The sequence below is a fragment of the Anabrus simplex genome, chromosome 14 (genome assembly GCF_040414725.1).
Source record: "Anabrus simplex isolate iqAnaSimp1 chromosome 14, ASM4041472v1, whole genome shotgun sequence".
NCBI classification, from domain to species: domain Eukaryota; kingdom Metazoa; phylum Arthropoda; class Insecta; order Orthoptera; family Tettigoniidae; genus Anabrus; species Anabrus simplex.
Genome location: NC_090278.1, coordinates 12,487,526 through 12,510,204, shown reverse-complemented (window position 1 = coordinate 12,510,204; position 22,679 = coordinate 12,487,526). Strand labels below are relative to the sequence as shown.

Sequence of the window (22,679 nt, the reverse complement as noted above, 5' to 3'; positions counted from 1 at the left end):
GAATTAAATTATATATATATATTGGCTTCATGAACTTAAGGCATGGGAATTTGCACTAGACTAATGTGTACATAATCTCCATCTCCAGCTCTATCTCGTCCGAATTTCCTTCTTTTCAGATGAGATACCCTAATCGAGTACGCCTCTGCTACCATTTGTGCCAAACCCCTCCCTTACGGATAGCATATGACGAAAATGAAACAAACGTAACGGGAGAATGAGGTGCGGACCGCGATTAGGGAAGGCAGAAAACGGCCCTGAGCTCAAGATGGGCCTCGTTATTAACCAACGAGGACGATTATAGAACACTACTATAAATGAAACGCTGAATAAACATAAGGACAAGGTTTATTAGTAAATTAATAATAGAATTCAAACATGGAAAAAGGAAGCCAATCGCATAACAGAGAAAAAGAAAAATCAAGACATAAACATACCTTCACAAGCGTCCCTGCCGAGGTCGTGGAGTGAGCTCAACATAAATAATCATAACACACACCAAATATTTCGTTATCAGCTCACTGATACAGTAGTGACCTCATTACCATTAATATTTCGATTAAATTTGCCGTGTGCACGGTAGTACAGGCAATATCCTTTTCCCTTTTTTTTTTTAAACTTCTGATTAAATTATTCACAGCGCATATCTTTCCATTCTCCATTCGCACGACAACAATAGAAACCGCCTACTACAAAGAACATTTTAACCCACGTCACCACAGAGATCAACATAAGACGCAAGGAGAAAGGAAGGAATCGGCCAAAGGCGCTGAGAACAGCATCTTTGGTCCAGCAAAATAAAACAGGCATGCGCAGAGATACGAAAAATAAGAATGTCAACATGGCCGACCGGCGGTTAGGCCGAGCCCAAACAAACACATGGCCAAGTAAATAACAACTCTGTACCAACATAAGAAAATGAGGTACCCAAACGAAATCGAAATGAAACCGAAATAAAACATGAATAAACCAATCGATAGCCCATCTTTTACTTGCATCAGACACCAGCATTCACTCATAACATTCACACGAGGTACAAATACACACCACATGACTCACCTTAACACAGTTCCAGATCTCGCATATTCAACTAATAACGTGCACTATGGGAGCACAATATAAGAATATACGTATATTGTATAATCGGGCAAAACAGGCAGGATCGTGCACCAAATCACATTAAGCTTGAGTTTCGTACGACTTCAAATAAAACTTTGTCGACACGAAAGTCGTTGCTTCGAACGCGCCCAGGTACAACCAAAACAAATGCACCCGAACAAGTGCACCAAAAAAAAGGTGATGGGTTCGAGACCAAATTTCCAAATTAGCAGTAATCATAATATTAACCTCTCACAGTCACACACGCCATTTACACGAACCGAAATAGAAGATGCACATCGACCGGCCATCAAGGATCGTAAAAAAGTAATGCAAACGTAATAATAATAATAAAGTGACAACAGAAAGCACATACCTGTTAAATCAAAACATTAATTATGGCACGAATGGTGGTAAACCCTCGTTTAAATAAGGTAAAAATCCACCTAAAGCAAAGGAAAGCGATTTCACATCGTCTAGCCTCCATTGTTCAAAAAAAATCACGAGTGAGGAAGGCAAAGATATGCGTCAAAATATGAAAAAAGTAGTCTTTTTTTTTTTGTTAGGGGCTTTACGTCGCACCGACACAGATAGGTCTTATGGCGACGATGGGATAGGAAAGGCCTAGGAGTTGGAAGGAAGCGGCCGTGGCCTTAATTAAGGTACAGCCCCAGCATTTGCCTGGTGTGAAAATGGGAAACCACGGAAAACCATTTTCAGGGCTGCCGATAGTGGGATTCGAACCTACTATCTCCCGGATGCAAGCTCACAGCCGCGCGCCTCTACGCGCACGGCCAACTCGCCCGGTAAAAAAAAAAAAAGTAGTCTAGTACGGCAAAAGATCGTCAATACATACCACGCAGAGTGCTGCGCTCTGTGGCCTATCAAGGGATATACACAGGCTTTTCCTCGAACTGAAGTCAACAAGACTTGTATGAGTAATAAACATGACATATGAGAAACATGCAAAATGAGCATGGTTCAGCTCTCAGAATTTTATATTGACTATCATAATGTTCCGCAATGTGCTTCCGCTTTCTGTAATATTCTTTTTCTTTCAATTTTCGAATTATGCTATCTGTAAACCAAATGGGGTATATTTTGCCGTTACCTGTTTTTTTTTCGTGAGAACCGTTTCGTTTATAGCTGAATAAAGGTTGCCGTAAAGACAGTCTACTGCAGCATCAACTTAAGTGCATTCATAGAGAGAGTTCCAATTCGTGTCTCTAAGGCTCATGAACAGTCGTTCGTAGTTCGCTTTTAAAAATTATATGAAGTGTGGGGAGTAGTGTTAGGTTTAGTCCGATGCAATGTAATTCGTAGCTCTATTTCTAAGGCCGGGTCGTGTATATCCTCTGTCAGTAGCGGGCTTGTGCTCCTTGTGCATTCAATGTTTGAAATATTTTGATTAGTCATTACCAAGTCTCAAGTTTTTCCGTTACAATTTGGAACTGAATTACATAAGGAGAGATTATGAAGATTATAAAATTTCTTAATTGCTGACTTTGCGTATTTGTGTTTGAATCACTGTTCATGTTACTAATTGATGGTACCGTATGTTGAAATCGCCGACAATGACGACATTACTGTTGTGTAGTTCGTAATGGGATTCTAGCCATCCAAATATTTCACTGTAGACAGATGATTTTGAGGAAGGTGGCACATACATTTTACCGAAATACCATACCTTTCCTTGATTGACAACTTTCAGTACGAGCCCCTCAAAACTATATTTGTGACCTGTTCGGCCTTGAGCACAGTTAATCCTCTCCTGACAGCAGTGAGCACACCCCCACCCCTCCTAGTGCTACGGTCAGCCCTGTACACTCTGTACTGCTCACTACAGACCTCACTATCGAACACAGTAGAGTCCAGCCAAGTCTCTGTTAGGGCCACGAATTGATATTCATTGGCCTGAATGTTCTGACTCAGTTCATCAAGTTTTGTTTTTAACATGTGTTAGATTCCTGACCTCTGGCTTGACATGTGTCGTTATGAAATCATACAGACAGGAACTCCTATGGATAGGGAGATAACGCTCTATAAGCAGCCATAAAATACCATTTACTGTGGTGAAAATCGTTTTAATTACAACCTGCTGGACATAACGTTCTTTACACACCTACAAACATTATTTTAGCGAATCGACGCAGAAAGCATGTCATATCCTCAATTATATTTGAGACTGGAGTTAGCATCGACTTGCAATTTTCCACAAAGCGTACTTGAGAACTCAATTTCAGCCATTTGTGAAGTTAACGCTCACTACCCACCCACCTACCAGTTATTTCGACCGCACTACCCAGGATATAATGCACTGGAAAAGTATCTTCTTTAAAAGACTCTCAAAAGGCATTAAATAGGCAAATATAGGCTACTCCAAATAGGCACGAACCACCTAAATAGGCATTTATCGAAACAATGAAACCAATGGATTACCGGTATTGATAGAAGTGCCTAAACCAGGTACGGTATCTTAAAAGCCTACGTTCCTGTACACAGGAATAAAATGGAGAAATTCTCATCCATAGTTTTAATCGTGATCTACTGCACACTGTAATGGACAGTTCAGAGGGCCTTGGGTTCGATTTGCGACCAGGCTGCTATCTTTCAAGATACCCCGACACGAGTTCTGTAAAATATCAGACATCTTCCTACATCTTGCGGGGGATTCAAGGGATCATTTCATCTTGTGAAGATTATTGCATCCAATATCTTCTTTTGTTTTACCTGCACGCTGCATCGTCCTGGTTAATGGACAAAGCCTTCTTGTTCAAATAAGACCAGAGCTCGGAACTTCAGGAGGCTTGGCACGGCATTATAGGCCAGGGGATTTGGGTCCATCCTTATCCTAAGATGTTGGCATGTAAGGATTCTCTGATGGGACGTCTCAAGTTTAAACAGGTCGTCCAATATATTTACGCTTTTCTTTCATCACGTAGGATAAATACATGGTCAAAATTGACACGTTGGAACCTAACTGTTATGAATGAAATATGCATATACATGGTGCTAGAAAATGATAGCTTCGAACCCGACTATAGACAGACGTGCACAGGATTTTCCGTAGTTTTCCATTTTCACATCAGGCAAACACCGCGCTACCTCGAACCACGCAGTAATGGTAGCAGACTTGCAGGGCATCCTCAACGCCTGGACCAGTATGACAATGGAACGATCCTGAGGAGGACCACCAGCCAGTCTACAAGAAACCGATCGCACTGATGTCTGCGCCAGCTGTACCGATCGGAGTACGGGAACACCTTGTCCGCGCGGGACTCGGAGAAGGCATAACGCTTTCAAGTTTCTTCGCCAGCCACACCCGTGGGACGAGTCCAACATCACGCGCTCTGGCACTTGCTGGCCTCCCTCTTATACATCCCCTCAACAGAGGCTGGTCATATGTCCTGTAATTAGATTCCGCGGTGGAGGACGGCATGCTGTCCCTCCCACCGGGGTTCCAATTTGAACAGCCCATCCGGGCACCACCACACGTGAGGGATGCCGCGGCACTCGATGGGCCCAGGCGGCAGCAGCAACCTCAGCCACATAAAATGGTCTCTTCCCCACTCCCTCAATACGGACAGCATGTAATCGCCGTAGCCTGCATGGACCGCTGTCTTGTAACCTTCACTGCACTGCTGACTTTCTTAGCCCAATAGTTTGAATCTTTTTAGCTTCTCTCTATATATGTGTATAATTTGTGTAGATCTTTGACCCATCATGCTGTATTAATATGTTGCACGCAAATGTATATTTATATATTAAAATTAAGTGGGGTCCGCCTATGTGGTGTAGTGGTTAGTGTGATAACATGCCATCCCTGGAGGCCCGGATTCGATTGCTGGCTCTGTCACGAAATGTTAAAAGTGGTACGAAGGCTCGAACACAGTCCTTTCAGCCTCGGGACGTCAACTGAGTAGAGGGGCTTCGGTTCCTCAGCCTTTCTCGAAGTGGTTTTCCGTCGTCTCCCACTTCTCCTCCAGCAAACGCCGGCATGGTACATAACTTAAAGCAATGACCGCTTACTTCCTCTTGCTTGTCTATCCGTTCCAATATTTCCAAACCCCTACAAGACCCCTTGTCCAGTAAAGTGGTGAGGCAGTCTGGGCGAGATACCGGTACTCCTCCCAGTTTCCTCAGCTCCAGGACACTGCCCTTGAGGCGGCTGAGATGGGATCACCCACTGAGTCCGAGGGAAAACCCAACCCTGGAGGGTAACCGGATTAAGAGAGAAAGAAGAAAAGCAAGTGGGGACGAAGGTCTCTGGCCATACAGCCCCGTTCCCACCTCTCGGACAAACCAAGCCGTCCTCAACCTAGAGGATTCCTTTCCGTGGTCCCCTACATTCACGCCAGGCAACCTAAGGTCAGCCACTTCCTTCGCTATCCTGTTATCTTCATAAGACAATTACGGCTCAGTGCGACGTAAAACAAATTATGATTATACCCCGTATTTTCATTGCCACCCAAATTATAGATTTCATGGTTGGTTCCGTATGACATTAAGATTATGCAAATATTAATTCTTGAGGGAACCTTTATAAAGGTTTGACCTATTCATTACTTAAAATTGAACTTTAACAATTAAAAACTAGAACACGTTTCGGTCTTCTTGTGACTATCCTCAGGTAGATTATATCAAATATTATAATTACTTACAGCGACGCGTTAAAAACATGATATATACAATGGAATATTTTTGTGCAACTAAAAATATTTAGGCTCATTATTCTGTAAGAACTGTGCGATTGTTGCTAGCTTGCTTACTTAAAAATTTCTTAGGTGAATAAAACTTTGTCAAAAATCCCTTTATTAACACACATGATGCACAGACCCTAGGCTATACAGGATATGCACATTAAAACATGTTTATACACATTAACATTAATGGGCACATTGCCCTGTAAAAAGGTGTGGTGGTTGTTCGCTTGTTAGGAGAAGTTCTTGGATGAATGAACTTCGTCAAAAATTCTGTTTTTATTGTTAAATCACGATTTCAAGTACTGAATAATGGCAACTTTTCTAACAATTAAGTTTTGCGTGGTAGACATATTAGTTCAGCCTTGGTTCCGATTGCACGTTGAACTGGACGTATCATGGCCATGATCAGATATATTAACAGTCACGAGTTATTTCAAGGTTTAAAGATAAAAATTTCATAATGTGCCGTACTGAAATGTATCACAATTAAATTGAAATAATAAACAAGGTAGTTCAACCTATTCAATACAAATAAATACGAAATGTAGAGTTACATTCGTATTTAATTAAAAGCGGAATCGGTACCGGTTTCGACCCCAATCCGCGTCATCATCAGCCGAATAAAACGCAAAAAACAATGCATAGGTAAGAAAGAAATTAAAGATCAAGTCCCCATAAAAACAGTTGAAGAGGCAATATAAAACAACGGGGATAGGCACTGTAAAATTCAGAAGAAGTAGAAGGTAAGTCACTTAAAAGAAGCAAGGCGCAATCTTCTGAACAGCAGCATAGCACACGCAAAGTTATGAGACAATGCCAAACTTTGCGTGTGCTGTGCTGCTGTTCAGAAGATTGCGCGTTGCTTTCTTTAAGTGACTTACCTTCTACTTCTTCTGAATTTTACAATGCCTCTCCCCGTTGTTTTATATTGCCTCTTCAACTGTTTTTATGGGGACTTGATCTTTAATTTCTTTCTTACCTATGCATTGTTTCTCTGCGTTTCATTCGGCTGGTGATGACCCGGATTGGGTTCGAAACCAGTACCGCTTCCGCTTATAATTAAATAGGAATGGAACTCTACATTTCGTATTTATTTGTATTGAATAGGTTTAACTACCTTATTTATTATTGCAATTTAATTATTTCAAGGTGTTCAGTGACATGTAAAAGCATATCAAGTAACTCTAAACAGAAAACAATCAGCAAGCTATGATTTAATTTCATCTCGCACATAATATGAAGTTAAACATGGGAAGATATTCCTTTACAAGGAGGGGAGTTAGGAATTGGAGTAATTTACTAAGGGACATGCTCAGTATAGTTAACAAAATACACTGACTGACAGAGCAAATGCAACACCAAGAAGGAGTGGTCAGAACTTTATGCCAATTGCAAGGTAGACTGACGTCACTGAGGTATGCTCATGATGTGAAATGCGCCGCTGTGCTGCGCACGTAGCGAACGATAAATGGGACACGGCGTTGGCGAATGGCCCACTTCGTACCGTGATTTCTCAGCCGACAGTCATTGTAGAACGTGTTGTCGTGTGCCACAGGACACGTGTATAGCTAAGAATGCCAGGCCGCCGTCAACGGAGGCATTTCCAGCAGACAGACGACTTTACGAGGGGTATGGTGATCGGGCTGAGAAGGGCAGGTTGGTCGCTTCGTCAAATCGCAGCCGATACCCATAGGGATGTGTCCACGGTGCAGCGCCTGTGGCGAAGATGGTTGGCGCAGGGACATGTGGCACGTGCGAGGGGTCCAGGCGCAGCCCGAGTGACGTCAGCACGCGAGGATCGGCGCATCCGCCGCCAAGCAGTGGCAGCCCCGCACGCCACGTCAACCGCCATTCTTCAGCATGTGCAAGACACCCTGGCTGTTCCAATATCGACCAGAACAATTTCCCGTCGATTGGTTGAAGGAGGCCTGCACTCCCGGCGTCCGCTCAGAAGACTACCATTGACTCCACAGCATAGACGTGCACGCCTGGCATGGTGCCGGGCTAGAGCGACTTGGATGAGGGAATGGCGGAACGTCGTGTTCTCCGATGAGTCACGCTTCTGTTCTGTCAGTGATAGTCACCGCAGACGAGTGTGGCGTCGGCGTGGAGAAAGGTCAAATCCGGCAGTAACTGTGGAGCGCCCTACCGCTAGACAACGCGGCATCATGGTTTGGGGCGCTATTGCGTATGATTCCAGGTCACCTCTAGTGCGTATTCAAGGCACGTTAAATGCCCACCGCTACGTGCAGCATGTGCTGCGGCCGGTGGCACTCCCGTACCTTCATGGGCTGCCCAATGCTCTGTTTCAGCAGGATAATGCCCGCCCACACACTGCTCGCATCTCCCAACAGGCTCTACGAGGTGTACAGATGCTTCCGTGGCCAGCGTACTCTCCGGATCTCTCACCAATCGAACACGTGTGGGATCTCATTGGACGCCGTTTGCAAACTCTGCCCCAGCCTCGTACGGACGACCAACTGTGGCAAATGGTTGACAGAGAATGGAGAACCATCCCTCAGGACACCATCCGCACTCTTATTGACTCTGTACCTCGACGTGTTTCTGCGTGCATCGCCGCTCGCGGTGGTCCTGCATCCTACTGAGTCGATGCCGTGCGCATTGTGTAACCTGCATATCGGTTTGAAATAAACATCAATTATTCATCCGTGCCGTCTCTGTTTTTCCCCAACTTTCATCCCTTTCGAACCACTCCTCCTTGGTGTTGCATTGTCACAGTCAGTGTACTACAAATCATGTAATAGGGAATCTGTCTTAATGCAGGTCAATGGTGACTCATTAAACGTGGCACACTTCTTTCCCAATACCATGGGTATTCCTACATGCATCAAGGAATCTAATGAAGCATTTCCTAGGGGACGGCCCACAACAGAAGGCAAATGATTTGTTGCAAGCCGTGTTAAAATGTTAGGATAGAATCTCATAATGCGAGTGCCCATCGCATATTTAGAACACTTTTTTCTATTGAAGGTTGCTACAAGTACCACAAGTGAACCACTCCAATTTGTTGACTTGTGGCATGAGACCCGTTATGGCAATGGTCGCTTTCCTCCTGAACTTAGCTCAATACGATGTTCTTCAAAGGCCCTGCCGTCAGCACGCTCCTTTCGGCCCGTGTGGATATTTAGGCCAAGTCTGTGCATTCACTAAAGCTGCAACACAAACCACGCATGCCAAATACTTACCGCAAACGGCTTTTTTATCCTTATATATAACGTTTCTGAAGTCAATGTTCATTTTGTTAAATACATAATTAATCTCACAACGTGGTTTCCAATATAAAGGCTGATTGTATATGCTGGTAGAACAACAATTCACTCAATTGGGCTGTCTTATTCACTGCCACCACAGTCAGTGTTGAATCTACCATTCTTACACTCCACACGTTCGCCCCTACTTAAAATCTAGTCAAACACCTTCCTAAAAATTCTTGGATGAGCAATGCTGGAACTGAAAAAAAATTCTCTGTAACCCTGAGCTTCTACCAGCTTCTGAAAATGTGAATGGAGTTGTCAGGTAGCAAAACACAAATTGTATCAAGAAGACTGAATATCTTCAGGGTGATGAATAACTTACTACTAATACTTCAAGAGCCTTAGACCGCATCTCCTCTCAAGGACAGTGTTCTACAGTGCTGGCCAACAGCAGACTTCAGCTTGTAGGGACCAGCTCCATGTTTCAGAGACACTTCAGCTATTTTACTTGGACAATTCTATGCTATACTTAAGTAACTTACATCAGACAGCAGGTACCGACTCCCAATATCAGAAAGCAACATAGGGACTGCACTCCCCAAGAAAAGGAGGCAGTTAGCCGCTATGTCAATCACAAGGAAAATAGGTGCCAGGGTGGACAAAACGCACACTTTACAGTTTTATGACATCACTATAATTTATTTACATATGTACAAATGTTACCATAGAAGACCGTCCGCTTTCATGTCACGACAGGTCAAAGAGTTCTTGTAACTAGCGCCATTCCACTACACGATGACTCACTGTCATAGCAATGATCCTCCAGAGAAAGGAGAAAGTACCCTACCCTACCTCCAAGGAGTAGGTAGTCCGAATGAGTTGCCAGTGCTGTTAGGGGCGCGCAGCTGTGAGCTGGCATTTGGGAGAGAGTGAGTTCGAACACAACTGTTGGCAGCACTGAATATGGTTTTCCATGGTTTCCCATTTTCACACGAGGCAAATGTTGGGGCAATACCTAAATTATGACCACGGCCCATTCCATCCCTCTTAGCCCTTTCCTATCCCATTGCCACCACACAACCTATCCAAGTATGTGCGATGTAAGGCCAATTGTAAAACAGAAGAGAGCAATTGTACCGCAGATAGAGGGAGCCACACGCCCAAGTAACTTACATGTCGCTTAAACACTGCTCTAGGAAGTGAACCACATCACGGCGGCCACGCTCTCTAGCGATGTCCAGTGGAGTGAAACCACCTCGGTTGATAACATTGAGACTAGTGCAGTCTACTGTGGAGAGGTGCTCCACTACCTCAAGGTGAGCATACTGTGCAGCTATGTGTAGTGCTGTGTAACCACCCCTAGCCTTAACACTGACACTAGTGTGATCCAGAGTGGTGAGGTGTTTCACTACCTCAAGGTGACCCTCCCTTACAGCTAAGTGTAGTGGAGTGTAACCATCATCAGTCATTATATCGAGACTAGAATGGTCCAAAGTGGTGAGGTGCTTCACTACCTCGAGGTGACCATACTGTGCAGCCAGGTGTAGCGGAAAGTAACCATACCAATCAACAGTCGTAACATTGAGACCAGAGTGATCTAGAGTTGTGAGGTACTTCACTACTTCAAGGTGACCCTTCCATGCAGCTAGGTGGAGAGGAGTGTCACCATAAGAATCAGTAGTCTTAATAAAGAGACTAGTGTTGTCTAGTGTGGTGAGGTACTTCACTACATCAATATGGCCCTTCCTTATAGCCAGGTGTAGTGGAGTGTCACCATCACCAGTCATACCTTTGAGGCTAGTATGGTCTAGAGTGGTGAGGTACTTCACTACCTCAAGGTGACCATACTGTGCAGCCAGGTGTAGCGGAAAGTAACCATACCAATCAACAGTCGTAACATTGAGACCAGAGTGATCTAGAGTTGTGAGGTACTTTACTACCTCAAGGTGACCCTTCCATGCAGCTAGGTGAAGAGGAGTGTCACCATACGAATCACTAGTCTTAACATTGAGACTAGTGGGGTCTAGAGTGGTGAGATACTGCACCACCTGAAGGTGACCGTATTGTGCAGCCAGGTGAAGTGGAGTACAACCATCACTAGCCTTAACATTGAGGGTAGTGTGGTCGAGAGTGCTGAGGTGTTTCACTACCTGAAGGTGGCCCTCCATTGCAGCTAGATGTAAAGGAGTATAGCCATCACTAGCCTTAACATTGAGGGTAGTGTGGTCTAGAGTGCTGAGGTGTTTCACTACCTCAAGGTGACCTTCCATTACAGCCAAGTTTAATGGAGTATATCCATCACTAGTCTTAACATTGAGACTAGTATGTTCTAGAGAGGTGAGGTGCTTAACTACTTTAAGGTGGCCACATTGTGAAGCTAAGTGTAGTGGAGTGCAACCACCAGCTGTCTGAACATTGATACTAGTGTGGTTTAGAGTGGTGAGGTGATTCACCACCTCAAGGTGACCCTCCATTATAGCCAGGTGTAGTGGCGTGTAACCATCACTAATGTTAACAGTGAGACTAGTGTGATCTAGTGTGGTGATGTACCTCACTACTTTGAGGTGACCCCACTGAGCAGCTGGTACAAGAGCACTGCCCAGGAACTCCCCACTCATGCCTCCCTCCTCTACCAGGTACTGCACAATATTAAGGTGACCCCACTGAGCAGCTGTTACAAGAGCAGTACCCAGCAACTCCCCACTCATACCTCCCTCCTGTACCAGGTACCTCACCACCTCCATATGGCCCTCTTTGACTGACAAGAGCAGTGCAGGCAGTCCTAGATTGTGGGTACCGATGTTCACGTCAATGTCGCACATTCCAAAGGAAAGACAGTCATCCCGATTCTTCTCCTCTTCTACCACAGCCTTCACGACATGCAGCTGCCCCTTCTCGGCAGCATGGTTCAATGCGGTGCGCTTCCAGTCCAGACATCGATTTCTTGCAAGAATGAAATTTACAACATTAATATACCCCTCTTCAGCTGCCCAATTTAGGGTTTGCTGAAGGATTTCATGGCCTGGTTCATACATGGTGAGCAGTTCCCGCCACTGTGGACCTTCCTCACCACCCCGCCAATCTCTCTCTCTCTGGCGAGAAAGTTTCTCTCTCTTCTCACACAACAGCTCTCTCTGCTCAATAATCTTCTCTCTGACCTTACATGCTTTCTTCATCTCCTCTTCTCGGTTCTTACATGCTTCCTCCACCTCCTTCTCCCTATCTTTACATGCTATCTCCACTGCCTTCTCTCTGTCCTTACATGCTCTCTCGACCTCATTCTCTCTGTCTTTACATGCTCTCTCCACCTCCTTCTCTCTGTCCATACATGCTCTCTCCACCTCCTTTAGTTTCTTCTCACACGCCAACATTTGCTGCTCCACAATCTTCTCTTTGTCCTTACATTGTCTCTCCAACTCCTTTAATTTATTTTCAAATGCCTCCTCCCGTTGTTCTATCACGAGCTCTCTCCCTTTCAGCACTTCTTCCCACATCCTCAGGTTGTTCTCCCTTTTCTTAATACTTCTCTCCAATTCCTTTACCACTCTTGTGTCTTCTCTCAGCTGCAACTCCCTCATCTCCACATGTTCTGCCAGTGATTTATAGAGTGCCGCACACAGTTCGCACCGAGTCTAAAACAAATGATAACACCACAAAGTAATAAACAGTCCTAAAAGGCAGCTTACACGAGGTGAATATTAGTGACACAGGTCACTTTCAGAATTACCTAAAAGGAAATGGACTCAGTTACAATGTGCCACAGACACAGCAAATATCTTATAATTGCTCTCAAAATCTGCTAGGTCAACTGAATAAAATCAAAGCCAGATCGTGAACAAAGACAGAAAATGTTTGTACACTCAGTTGATGAATTAAACGTCGAAGTTATGTGTAGTAATGAGGCCAGACCTCTCCTTTCGAACACTCTAAACTACATGTATTGCTCAGTGTTGCCAGGTACAAAAATGAATGTTTACTTTTAGGATTTTTACTACTCGTTAATTATGTATGATGTGTGGTTTTGTAGATTTAATTATTGTGATAAAGTTTTAGAATACTTTGCTTCACGTTAATTGAACTCTCCTCTTATGGCAGCCCAATTTGTCTAGAAAATAGGTGGTTTATAATTTGAAGTATACAATAAAAATAAATTGTAACAGCAATTGACATGTAATAGACACGTACACAGTGCCAATTGTTACTGGAACTGGGCTGTCAAAAATCGGCCTAGGAAGCATAAAAACTGTGGTCTGAACAATTACTGTGTGCAGTTTCCACATTCTCTTTTTCATCCCTTCCCATACCTGCCAACTTTTAGAAACCAAAAATAGGAAGATTTTTTTTTTATTCCTGGATTTCATCACATATATTCCACCACGGTCTAGGTGAAAAAAGGTCAAGATAAAAGGCATACATATCTACAGTTACAATGCGAATTGACCGTTAAATTTCAAATCTTAAACTACCAAAAAATAAAAATGGTTACAAGAAAATGTACCTTATCATTATCATTTATGACACTTAAACGAATAATAATATTTATGTCACACCGACACACGCAACAAAATGCATAATATCGTATTTACTCGCGTAATTAACGCACTTTTTGACGAAAAATACAGACGAAAACTTCGGATGCGTAAATTATTCAAGGAATTAAGATATTTACAATTCATTTACATTTAAAAGATGCATCAAATATAATATAAAAACACAACTGGTTCAACTCGTTTGCGGTTATCGTCATTTGGCGTAAAATTCCGGAGTGAGATTTTTCCTGAAAATTCAAATAGGGTACATCAGGTAAGTTAGACACGTGGGATTGAAGTACCGACTGGAAAATATTCTTCCCATTACGAGCTGACAATACGACCTGGAGTGAAAACATGAACTAATAAAAGTACAATTCATGTAATGCCATACCGGCAAAAAACTGTCCAACACGAGAAGGGCCGGGCATCGAAGGAGGGACCTTGCTACATTACCCCAAACCGTTTGTATCCAATCTTGTACGAGTGACGTGTCCATCCATACTTCTTCTTGAATACGAACGTGGATCACTCGCGGAAATTTTGCTTTGGGCATTGTTTTTCGTTTTAGATCAATGTAAGGTGTAAGCTTTCTGAGATCAGCTGTTATAGCAAGCATTGCAGTACATCGTTGTTTTTTGCTTCCGGTAGCGCGTACGATAACACTGTATGATCCTTTCTTATCGATTGTTCAACTTTGTGGCATATGGAAAATGATTGGCGTCTGATCTGCGGTTTCTATAAGAGAGATCAAATATTCCTCACTTTACGCTTCTCAATCACAAAACGATGAAAATGGTTTAAATCATTCGTCATTTTTTGGCATGATGATGTTCTTCGCTGAAGAGGAAGTCCATTTCTCTTCATAAAATTAATCAAGACTCGGCTAACCTTCAAATTCGAGACACTGATTCCATGTGCAGCGGTTATTTCACATTCTTTAAAATACTGCATTTCGTGAGAAATTGCTTATCCAACGTTGCGCCACAAAATCATATATTTAAGCAGATCCTTCTCTACTTGCGGAAACTTGCCGCTTTTTGGTCCGCGAAATGCTTTGCGAGACATGTTGGCCGCTTGACGTGCACTTCTGTTACCGCGGTAGCGCACGTTTCATTTGGGCACTGAATACTCGCTACCCTCTTCCCGTATGTTTCGGTGTAACTGATCACCGCGAGTTAGTATGATGCAGTATTACTCGAATACTGTGGACTGACAAACAATTTTGAGATCACCTGAAACACACGTAAAACTAGTGCAGTGGGATTTCCTGCCGGCTAATAAAGGCACGTTGCCCTGTATCTGGAATGTCCGCTTTCGCAATAGGAAGCCTGCTACTTGAGTAGTTGACATCTTTATTTCGAAACGCATCCGGAGCTGCGTGATGGATGTTCGAAGTTGTGGGGGCGTCAAATACGTGAACATTTGTTTTTTGTCCTCTTTGGACCCAAAAATATTGGGATGCGTAAATTATGCAAGGGCGTTAATTACGCGAAAGAATATGGTAGTTTCTTTATCAGACGGTAAAATGAACGGAAATTTATAGGTATCTCTGAACACTTGGAGATAACGTTTGTTATATTTTTGGCCTTAACGAGAAAATTAACGACCTGAAACTGTCACCGACACAACCCACTTAAAAACATTCAACTCATTAAAATGATGCACTTAAATACGCGAAACTACCACATACAAAACCATTCTATATGTCCCATACATTATTAACATACGACTTTGGCAGTGGGGGAAAGCATACAAGTGCAAGAAAAAAAGGGGCCTAAAACTCCGACGAAACTACGCACAGAAACGATGTTAACAGCGCGCGAACAACAATAATAAACTCATTCTTTCATCCCGATTAACTGAGTCGCTAGCGCGCGCCAGCCGGTCTTGCTTGCAGGACAATTGCCGCCACGCTGTGGTGAGCGGGAAACACGATACACGAAGGCGCAGGACGAAATACTCACGAAATAAAGCATCAAATAAATACTCTTGAAAATGAGGTTTCGTAAATTACACAAACACATAAGAATTTATAGTAGGGGAAGAGTATTGGCCGTACTAGAAGTTATATTGGTCAAAAATAGGAAGAAGTAAAAATAAATCCGGAAAATCGGAAGACGAGTTAAAAACCGGAAAGTTTCCGGGTAAATCGGAAGGGTTGGCAGGTATGCCCTCCCATCTCACCTCCATGCCGAAGGACACTGAAATTACTGCATCCAATATATTATAACTTGTGTCAGTGAAATTGTAAAGTATGGATTCCAGACAAAAATGGGTCTGTTTACATTATTTTTCCATGTTGCCCAGTCCCCTAGGGATGTATTTATTTCAGATTGTAATTAATTTGTTTTCTTTGTCACACCGACACAGACAGGACTTACGGTGATGATGAGATATGAAATGGCTAGCAATGAGAAGGAAGCGACCGCAACCTTAAATAAGAAAACGGAAACCACTGACAAGCACCTTCAAGACTATGACTGTGTGGTTCAAACCCACTACGTATTGAATGCGAGCTGATAGCTACATGACTCAACCCACACAGCTACTTGCCCGGTAAGTCATGTGCGGACCAAGGTTTGGTTGAGAGCTATGCTGGAACATACACACATACATCCATAACCCGTCATTTTGGACATTGTTATTTTCCCCCCATCTCAATTTTCATGCCGGTGGGGCTGAAGTATCACTATTCATGGATTTTACATTATTATAAATTATTTACACATATTACCCACTCCCGTACTAACCTAGGCAATGCTAGGGGTGTTAAATTACACACAATATTATTTTCAATATAGCAATATGTGAACCAAGTCTCTTTGGAATTGGTTCTGTGATTCAGGACACGTGGAACAAACCATCATCCACACACACACCCACACCCGTGGACTACCTTATCACTGTTATTCACATTGTACCCTGAATCAGCCCTGATATTTAAGTTCCATGATGATATTTCCTGGACAAATGTTTTGAGTGTTTATCATCTTTTGATTCCGTTTTTGATTGAACATAAAAATATATTTAAGTGACACAACCTTCTCGTATGCTATGTTTGAGTGTGAGGGAAGACGTAAAAGCGAGGTAGGATGGATAATCATTCTCATTTTTCATCATTTGTCATTCTGAATGTCAATGTAACTCTCATAGACACCGTCAATGTCAGTTCATTTAACATGAAGGTGCGATCGTGTGTAATATGCACAAAATGATGTTACACATAATGTAAGACATTTCTTGCCCATATGGTCAACTTTGATCAGTTTTTTATTCTTATCAAGAAAAACATCCACCTTTACAATGCTTAAAAGTATATTCATTAAAATCTAATTAGAGGAACATGTTTCATCTCTCTTGGGGACATCTTCAGACTCACAGTGTATGAAAGTTACAAGGTAAAGGTACAAGCATACCTAATAATACCAAAATATACGTCCTCAATAAAAGTTACAATCTACTGAATGACAAAACGAATGAGGCTGAGCATATCCCCAAGAGGGACAAAACATGTTTCTCTAATTTTATTTTAATGAAAAACTTGCATCGTAAAGGCAGAACATTTTCTTGTTAAGATTTATAAACTCCTGATTGAAATGTCATCAATGTGAAAAAAACTTATGTTGGGCAAAAAGGGCGCAGTTTTACTGTAAGATACTTAGAACATGTCAATGCTGAGAGGCATAAAAAAATTTCCGCGATGGGCCAACACTACAACCGAACATCAGTTCACAACTCTAGAGCAAGATTTAACTATATTACGTAAAATAAGCAAATGAGCTCTTCTAAATACATTAGAAAATCTATATAGGGTCAAGTCTTGTAAAACGGCCGCTCTTGTAAAACGGCCATATTTCGTTCTTTCAAATCTACCGCCTTCCTGTCTGGTGAGGAACCCGACAGAATGTGTTAAAATCATTGCCATACTTGTTTGGCTTCCGTTCAGTTGTCTGCTATTGTCATATGTCTGTTTTGTGCTTTTCTACGAGTGATTATTTAACATCCACATTCTAAAGGTAAGTCTGACGAAGCCATTTTTATATTTCGTGTTCCTGAAATATAATTCGCTCTAGTAGTATGAGTTTTAAATTATAAAAGGTGAACAATGCCTGTTAAAGCATGGCCTTCAGTGAAGAGAAGCGTAGTTCGTTACGGTAGATTAGTGCTGCAATATGTGAGATAGGTCGTGAAATATTTGGAAGTGCATGGACGTGTAACACGGCCGGCGACCTGGCAGCTGCAGCAACGATGCCCTACGCCTTCTGTACCAAGGAAGAAAAATACAGGCAGAAGCCAAAAAGCCACAGTTTTTACTTCCCTACAACACATAAGAGAACGAACAGCAAAGAAAATGGCGAAAATGAACCCGAAAGCGAATAATGAATCCGCACGAAACACTGATGATAGCAGGTGTGGATATTATGATGGACTCTTCAGCGAAGACCGCGGCGGGCAAATCTGGGTGTGTTGTGTGAAGTGCACTATGTGGTGTCATGAGAAATGTGCAAATACACATGGCGTAAAAGATTTTGTGTGTGAAAAGTGTTCATAAACAGAATTATTCATAGACGGCCATCTTACAAGACTGTTTTCTAATACGGCCATTTTGCAATGATCCTAAATAAGTTCAAGTAAATTCATCTATATTATAGTTGTTTTGAATTCCTGCATGCTAAACATTTAGTAGTTATGTACCTTTCATTTCCACTTTAATTTGTCTTTGTACTCCTTTTCACCTTCGAATAAAATATACGAATATACTTTGGTGGCCGTATTTGAGAATCTGACCCTATTTATTTAGAACAAAAAGTAATCGGGACAATAACCTGAATGATATAATTGACAATAGGAACCCTATATTTGAAGGGATATCATCAAATCTTGAAAATTTAGGCAAAAGAAACAACACAGACAATAAAAGGATGAATAAGAATGAGCCTCCACCATTTTGTACATCCAATTCCCCACCCCTTCTAAAGCCGAAGCCGTAACAGTAAGTGACACGCCCCCTCCCCTCTCCACAGCCTTGCCACCCTGGAAGGAGGAGCAAACAACGGAACAAACACATCATTATAATACAAGGCGCAAAGCAGCTTCAAACGTACCTCCTCCAGGGTCACGGTAGAATTGGAGTTTAACAACAGTAAGGTATGGAACAATTTTATACATTTAGTTACTATGTAAATACACATGTTTTCATTATAAAAGCAGAAATTGAGACGAAGCTCCCTTCTCTAAAAGTGAACGGCAATCAGCTCCATAGTTCCGCATTAGACTCAATTTAAGGCACATTAAGTAAGCTCAAAATAAATAACAGCCAACCTGGAAGGAGTGAAAGAAATAAACATTCAACAATAATTAGAACAGTGTCAAAAAGTCAATAATTTTAAAAACCTTTTAACCGGAAGACAAACAGATATTTTTAGTGTAACCGAGTTGAAACTTTCAACAACAACTATTCTAACGAATAGATATAGTTTTTTAAGTAGGTTTACTATGTATCATCCTGTCTCATTTCATCAACCCATTAACTACCACATTGTTTTAACATCATTTTAATTTATATTCGAATAGTTTTAAGAGGAACAATGTACCTGAAAATAATGCACTCAAAAACTTAGTGATTCACCTAAGTTAAACAACAGCTGAAGATGTTCTCAAATAAGAACGAAACAGTACAGTTTATAATTGATTAATTTGGTAAAAAGTATCAAAAAGGTGGAAGGTTTTCAATTATTGTAAGTCTCTGTGATTAGAATTTGATACGGAAATTGAAGCTGATTACTTGCAATAGATAAGGTGTACCATTAGGTTACACTGAGGCAATGGTATGCACGAAAAAAAGCGGACAAAATGGCGCGCGGCAGCTTCATGCAGCACAACCACATATGAGGCATCCATTTCCAAAGGATTCCTTGTCCACCTATATGAAAAATTCATGTTATGGTATCAATGGCTTCGTCTATGCATCATCTACTGATTGATACCTGTCTTACAGAACCAAAACGGCCCAAAACCCTCGAAAACTGCATTAGAATATCCTATGCAGTTCCAAGGTAACCCTTGTCCAATGCCAGAAATTCAATATGGCAGACATAATAATATACAGTAACAAACGGTTGCTTGTCCCGTTGCGAGGGTAAGCAAGCTGCACTACTGAGTTCCAAAGTGACCCTTGTTCATGTCTTTGATATCCTATTACCATACTTCATTATAAATGGAATTATTAAGTCTTTGCCTTATTTCAATGAATAATACGTGTTTTCCAGTTGGCAGCATTGCTTTCGTAGATAAATAAAATCAAAACATTCTATTTTCAACGAACAGGAAGCCTGTAATGTTTATGTGAATTATTGGTTCGAATTAGGTGAGTAATTGCAATGTGCTTATGTGTTTTATACTTCATTCATTATTTAGTGTACTTTATTGGGTTCATAACGAAAATTCTGCTTTTACAATGTAAGTCAATATCAATTGCAGACATGATGCAAGAATCAACACGCAGTGAAAATGGGGTTAGGCGAGAAGAAACAGTGACACCGTGTCCTAAAGGAAAGGCCAGAAAAAAAGAACGAAATCCAGTGTTATGGAAGAAGAATGTGCATAAAAGAACTCTTTACTCCTCAAAGTGCCTAACGAAATTACCAGATTGCCAACACAAGGACCGCAAGGATCTCTACTCCACTCCAGGACTGATGAAGGAAGTTGCTGATTCAGCTGAATAATTGTGGATATATTGGTTTCTAAACAGCAATGTAATCTATTTTCAAGTTTTATGAATAAATTAGCTAACGTTACATCAAGAATAATTGTTATTCTTATCGTTAAAACAGTAATTTTAATTCATACAGAAACAAAGTCTCCCTTGTCCATTTCATACCGTTCCAAAATAGCCCTTGTCCATCTTGCAGTTCCAAATGGCACTTTGTCCAAGTTATATTTTTTATTTTACGAAGAATCGTTGGGTTCTATAAGCTGTGATCCCTCCAAAAATGATCAATAGTGAAAGGTGTGCAAAATATTATGAACATACAATAAGCAGTATGTCTGAAAAACATTTTTCGCGTTTTCCCAACAATTTCACTTCTTGGACAAGGAAGCCTTTGGAAATGGACGCCTCATATGAGGTATCACCGAGGTGCAAATCAATATCAGTTAAAAGGCGCAGAGTCATAAAGACCTCGCAAAGTAGTTTCAAGATGGAACAAGTATTGTTTTGAAAAATAAATGAAATCAATTAATTCTTAATACCTTGAGAAAGAAGATCGCATTTGAAAGAAATCCACTTAGAAGCAAGACGAGATATTCAATCAGCGGACGGCAAGAAAACTGCGAAGTAAATATATAGATATTTGTGAAGGATTCACACATAAGTAACTACAGACCAAGTAAAGTTGTGGAGAGAATCGAGTATCTTCTAATTCAAAATTGAAGGGCTCGGTGGAATATAGTCATAAGCCACCATTTTGTTGTTTTTGAGATGTTCATGCCATCGTATTCTTTAAATTTCCCTCTTTAATATAACACTAAGAAGTTTTTTGTATTTATAAAAGATGGCAGCATATATTAAGTGGAAGTTCTTTACTTTGCCATCTAGTGACAATTTCAGAAATAACACAGTCATAAGCCACACCAAAATGGCGTCGAAATCAAGAGTGAATGAAGATTTATCTCCTGTTCATAGGACTTTTGAGAATAATGAAGTTGAAAGTGAAGAGTCAGATCCATTTGATACAGATGGTGATGATTCTTGGCACCCATCAAGCAACAGTTCCAGCTCTAATGACAACTTGGTAAGAGTATAGACAAATTTTATCATGGATAACCTCTAGTTTGTGGCTTGTGACTGTATTTTACTCATTTTACTTACTTTCAAAACAACTCGTATCTTATGAAAATGCATTAACAATAGCGTTAGATTTGATAACCATAGAATAATAATTTAGTAGAACTATCAATATTAACAATAATATTTACATAGAATATCATGTGAAAGCAATTAGCAATTAAATATCTGTTGATGTGGCTTATAAATATGTTCATCTGAAATTGTCTGAATTTGTTACTCCTAATTTTATACCTTGAAGTTAGTAGAATGTCTGAGGAATCACCAATAGTATATACCCCAGATGATTGGGTGGATGTTGTGAAATCAGCAAGTCCAAAAAACTTCATTGTGACAAAAATGAAAAGAGATGACTTCAAAACTTTAGATGATCTCAAGTCATTGCTATCAATACCCACTAAATTCACAACTAGAGATTCAATTCACTTCAGTGAAGCTACACTATTTCAATTGAATTTCAAAGACCCTTTTCAGCTAGGTAGGGGCTGCCTGGCCGAGGCGGTAAAGGCGTGCTCGGTTCGCTCGGAAGGACGTGGGTTCGAATCCCCGTCAGGAAGTCGTAAAATTTAAGAAACAAGATTTCCACTTCCGGAGGTGCATATGGCCCTGAGGTTCACTCAGCCTACAGAAAAAATGAGTACCAGGTTAATTCCTGGGGGCAAAGGCAGCCGGGCGTAGAGCCAACCACTCTAATACATCACGTGCCGAGGTTAACAATGGTGGAAGCTTTTACGTTCCACTCCTCCAACGGCCTTCATGGCCTGTACGGAGGTGACTTTGCTTTGCTTTTCAGCTAGGTGTCAAGCACTGTTATACTACATTAGGGCCAGTTCAGTATGCAAACATTCGCACCAAGAAGAAAGGAAGATTGTGGAACATGATTCATTTCAGCTCAGAGTAAAAAACAGAAATCAACTCCCTGTCAAACAGAAGAAATTTACTGATGTCATGTATCTCATGTCATTCATTCCTGTAGCCAATCAACTCATCTTCATGCCCCTTACAGAATATAATGTTGAAGATAATGATGTAGAAGAATTCCCTTGAGATGCGCACTGTTTTTCTTTAAAGTATGTGTATTCATTCTCAAATATTGTGTTTTCTTAAATTAAGTGTGTTCATTCTCAAATATTGTGTCTTTATAATTAAGTGTAGGCTTATTAATTCTCTAATATTGTGCTATTCTTGATACATAAAAATGTATTCGCCCTCAATTACTTAAATTTCTTTCCGGGAAATAAAGTCATAAGCCCATGTTAGTTACCTCATTCATCAAAAATGCTCT

At 41.3% G+C, this 22,679-nt stretch overlaps 1 protein-coding gene across 1 annotated transcript in view; it reads right to left on the bottom strand.

Annotated features, from left to right (window-relative positions):
* Positions 1-9,687: 9,687 nt before the first annotated feature.
* The window catches only part of LOC136885785 (ankyrin-3), a 55,048-nt gene continuing 42,056 nt past the window's right edge, over positions 9,688-22,679 (bottom strand). Inside the window, exon 4 of the mRNA XM_067158522.2 lies at positions 9,688-12,648. Coding sequence (XP_067014623.2) covers positions 10,186-12,648 — 2,463 coding nt within the window. The 3' untranslated portion in view covers positions 9,688-10,185. The remainder of the gene's footprint in view (positions 12,649-22,679) is intronic.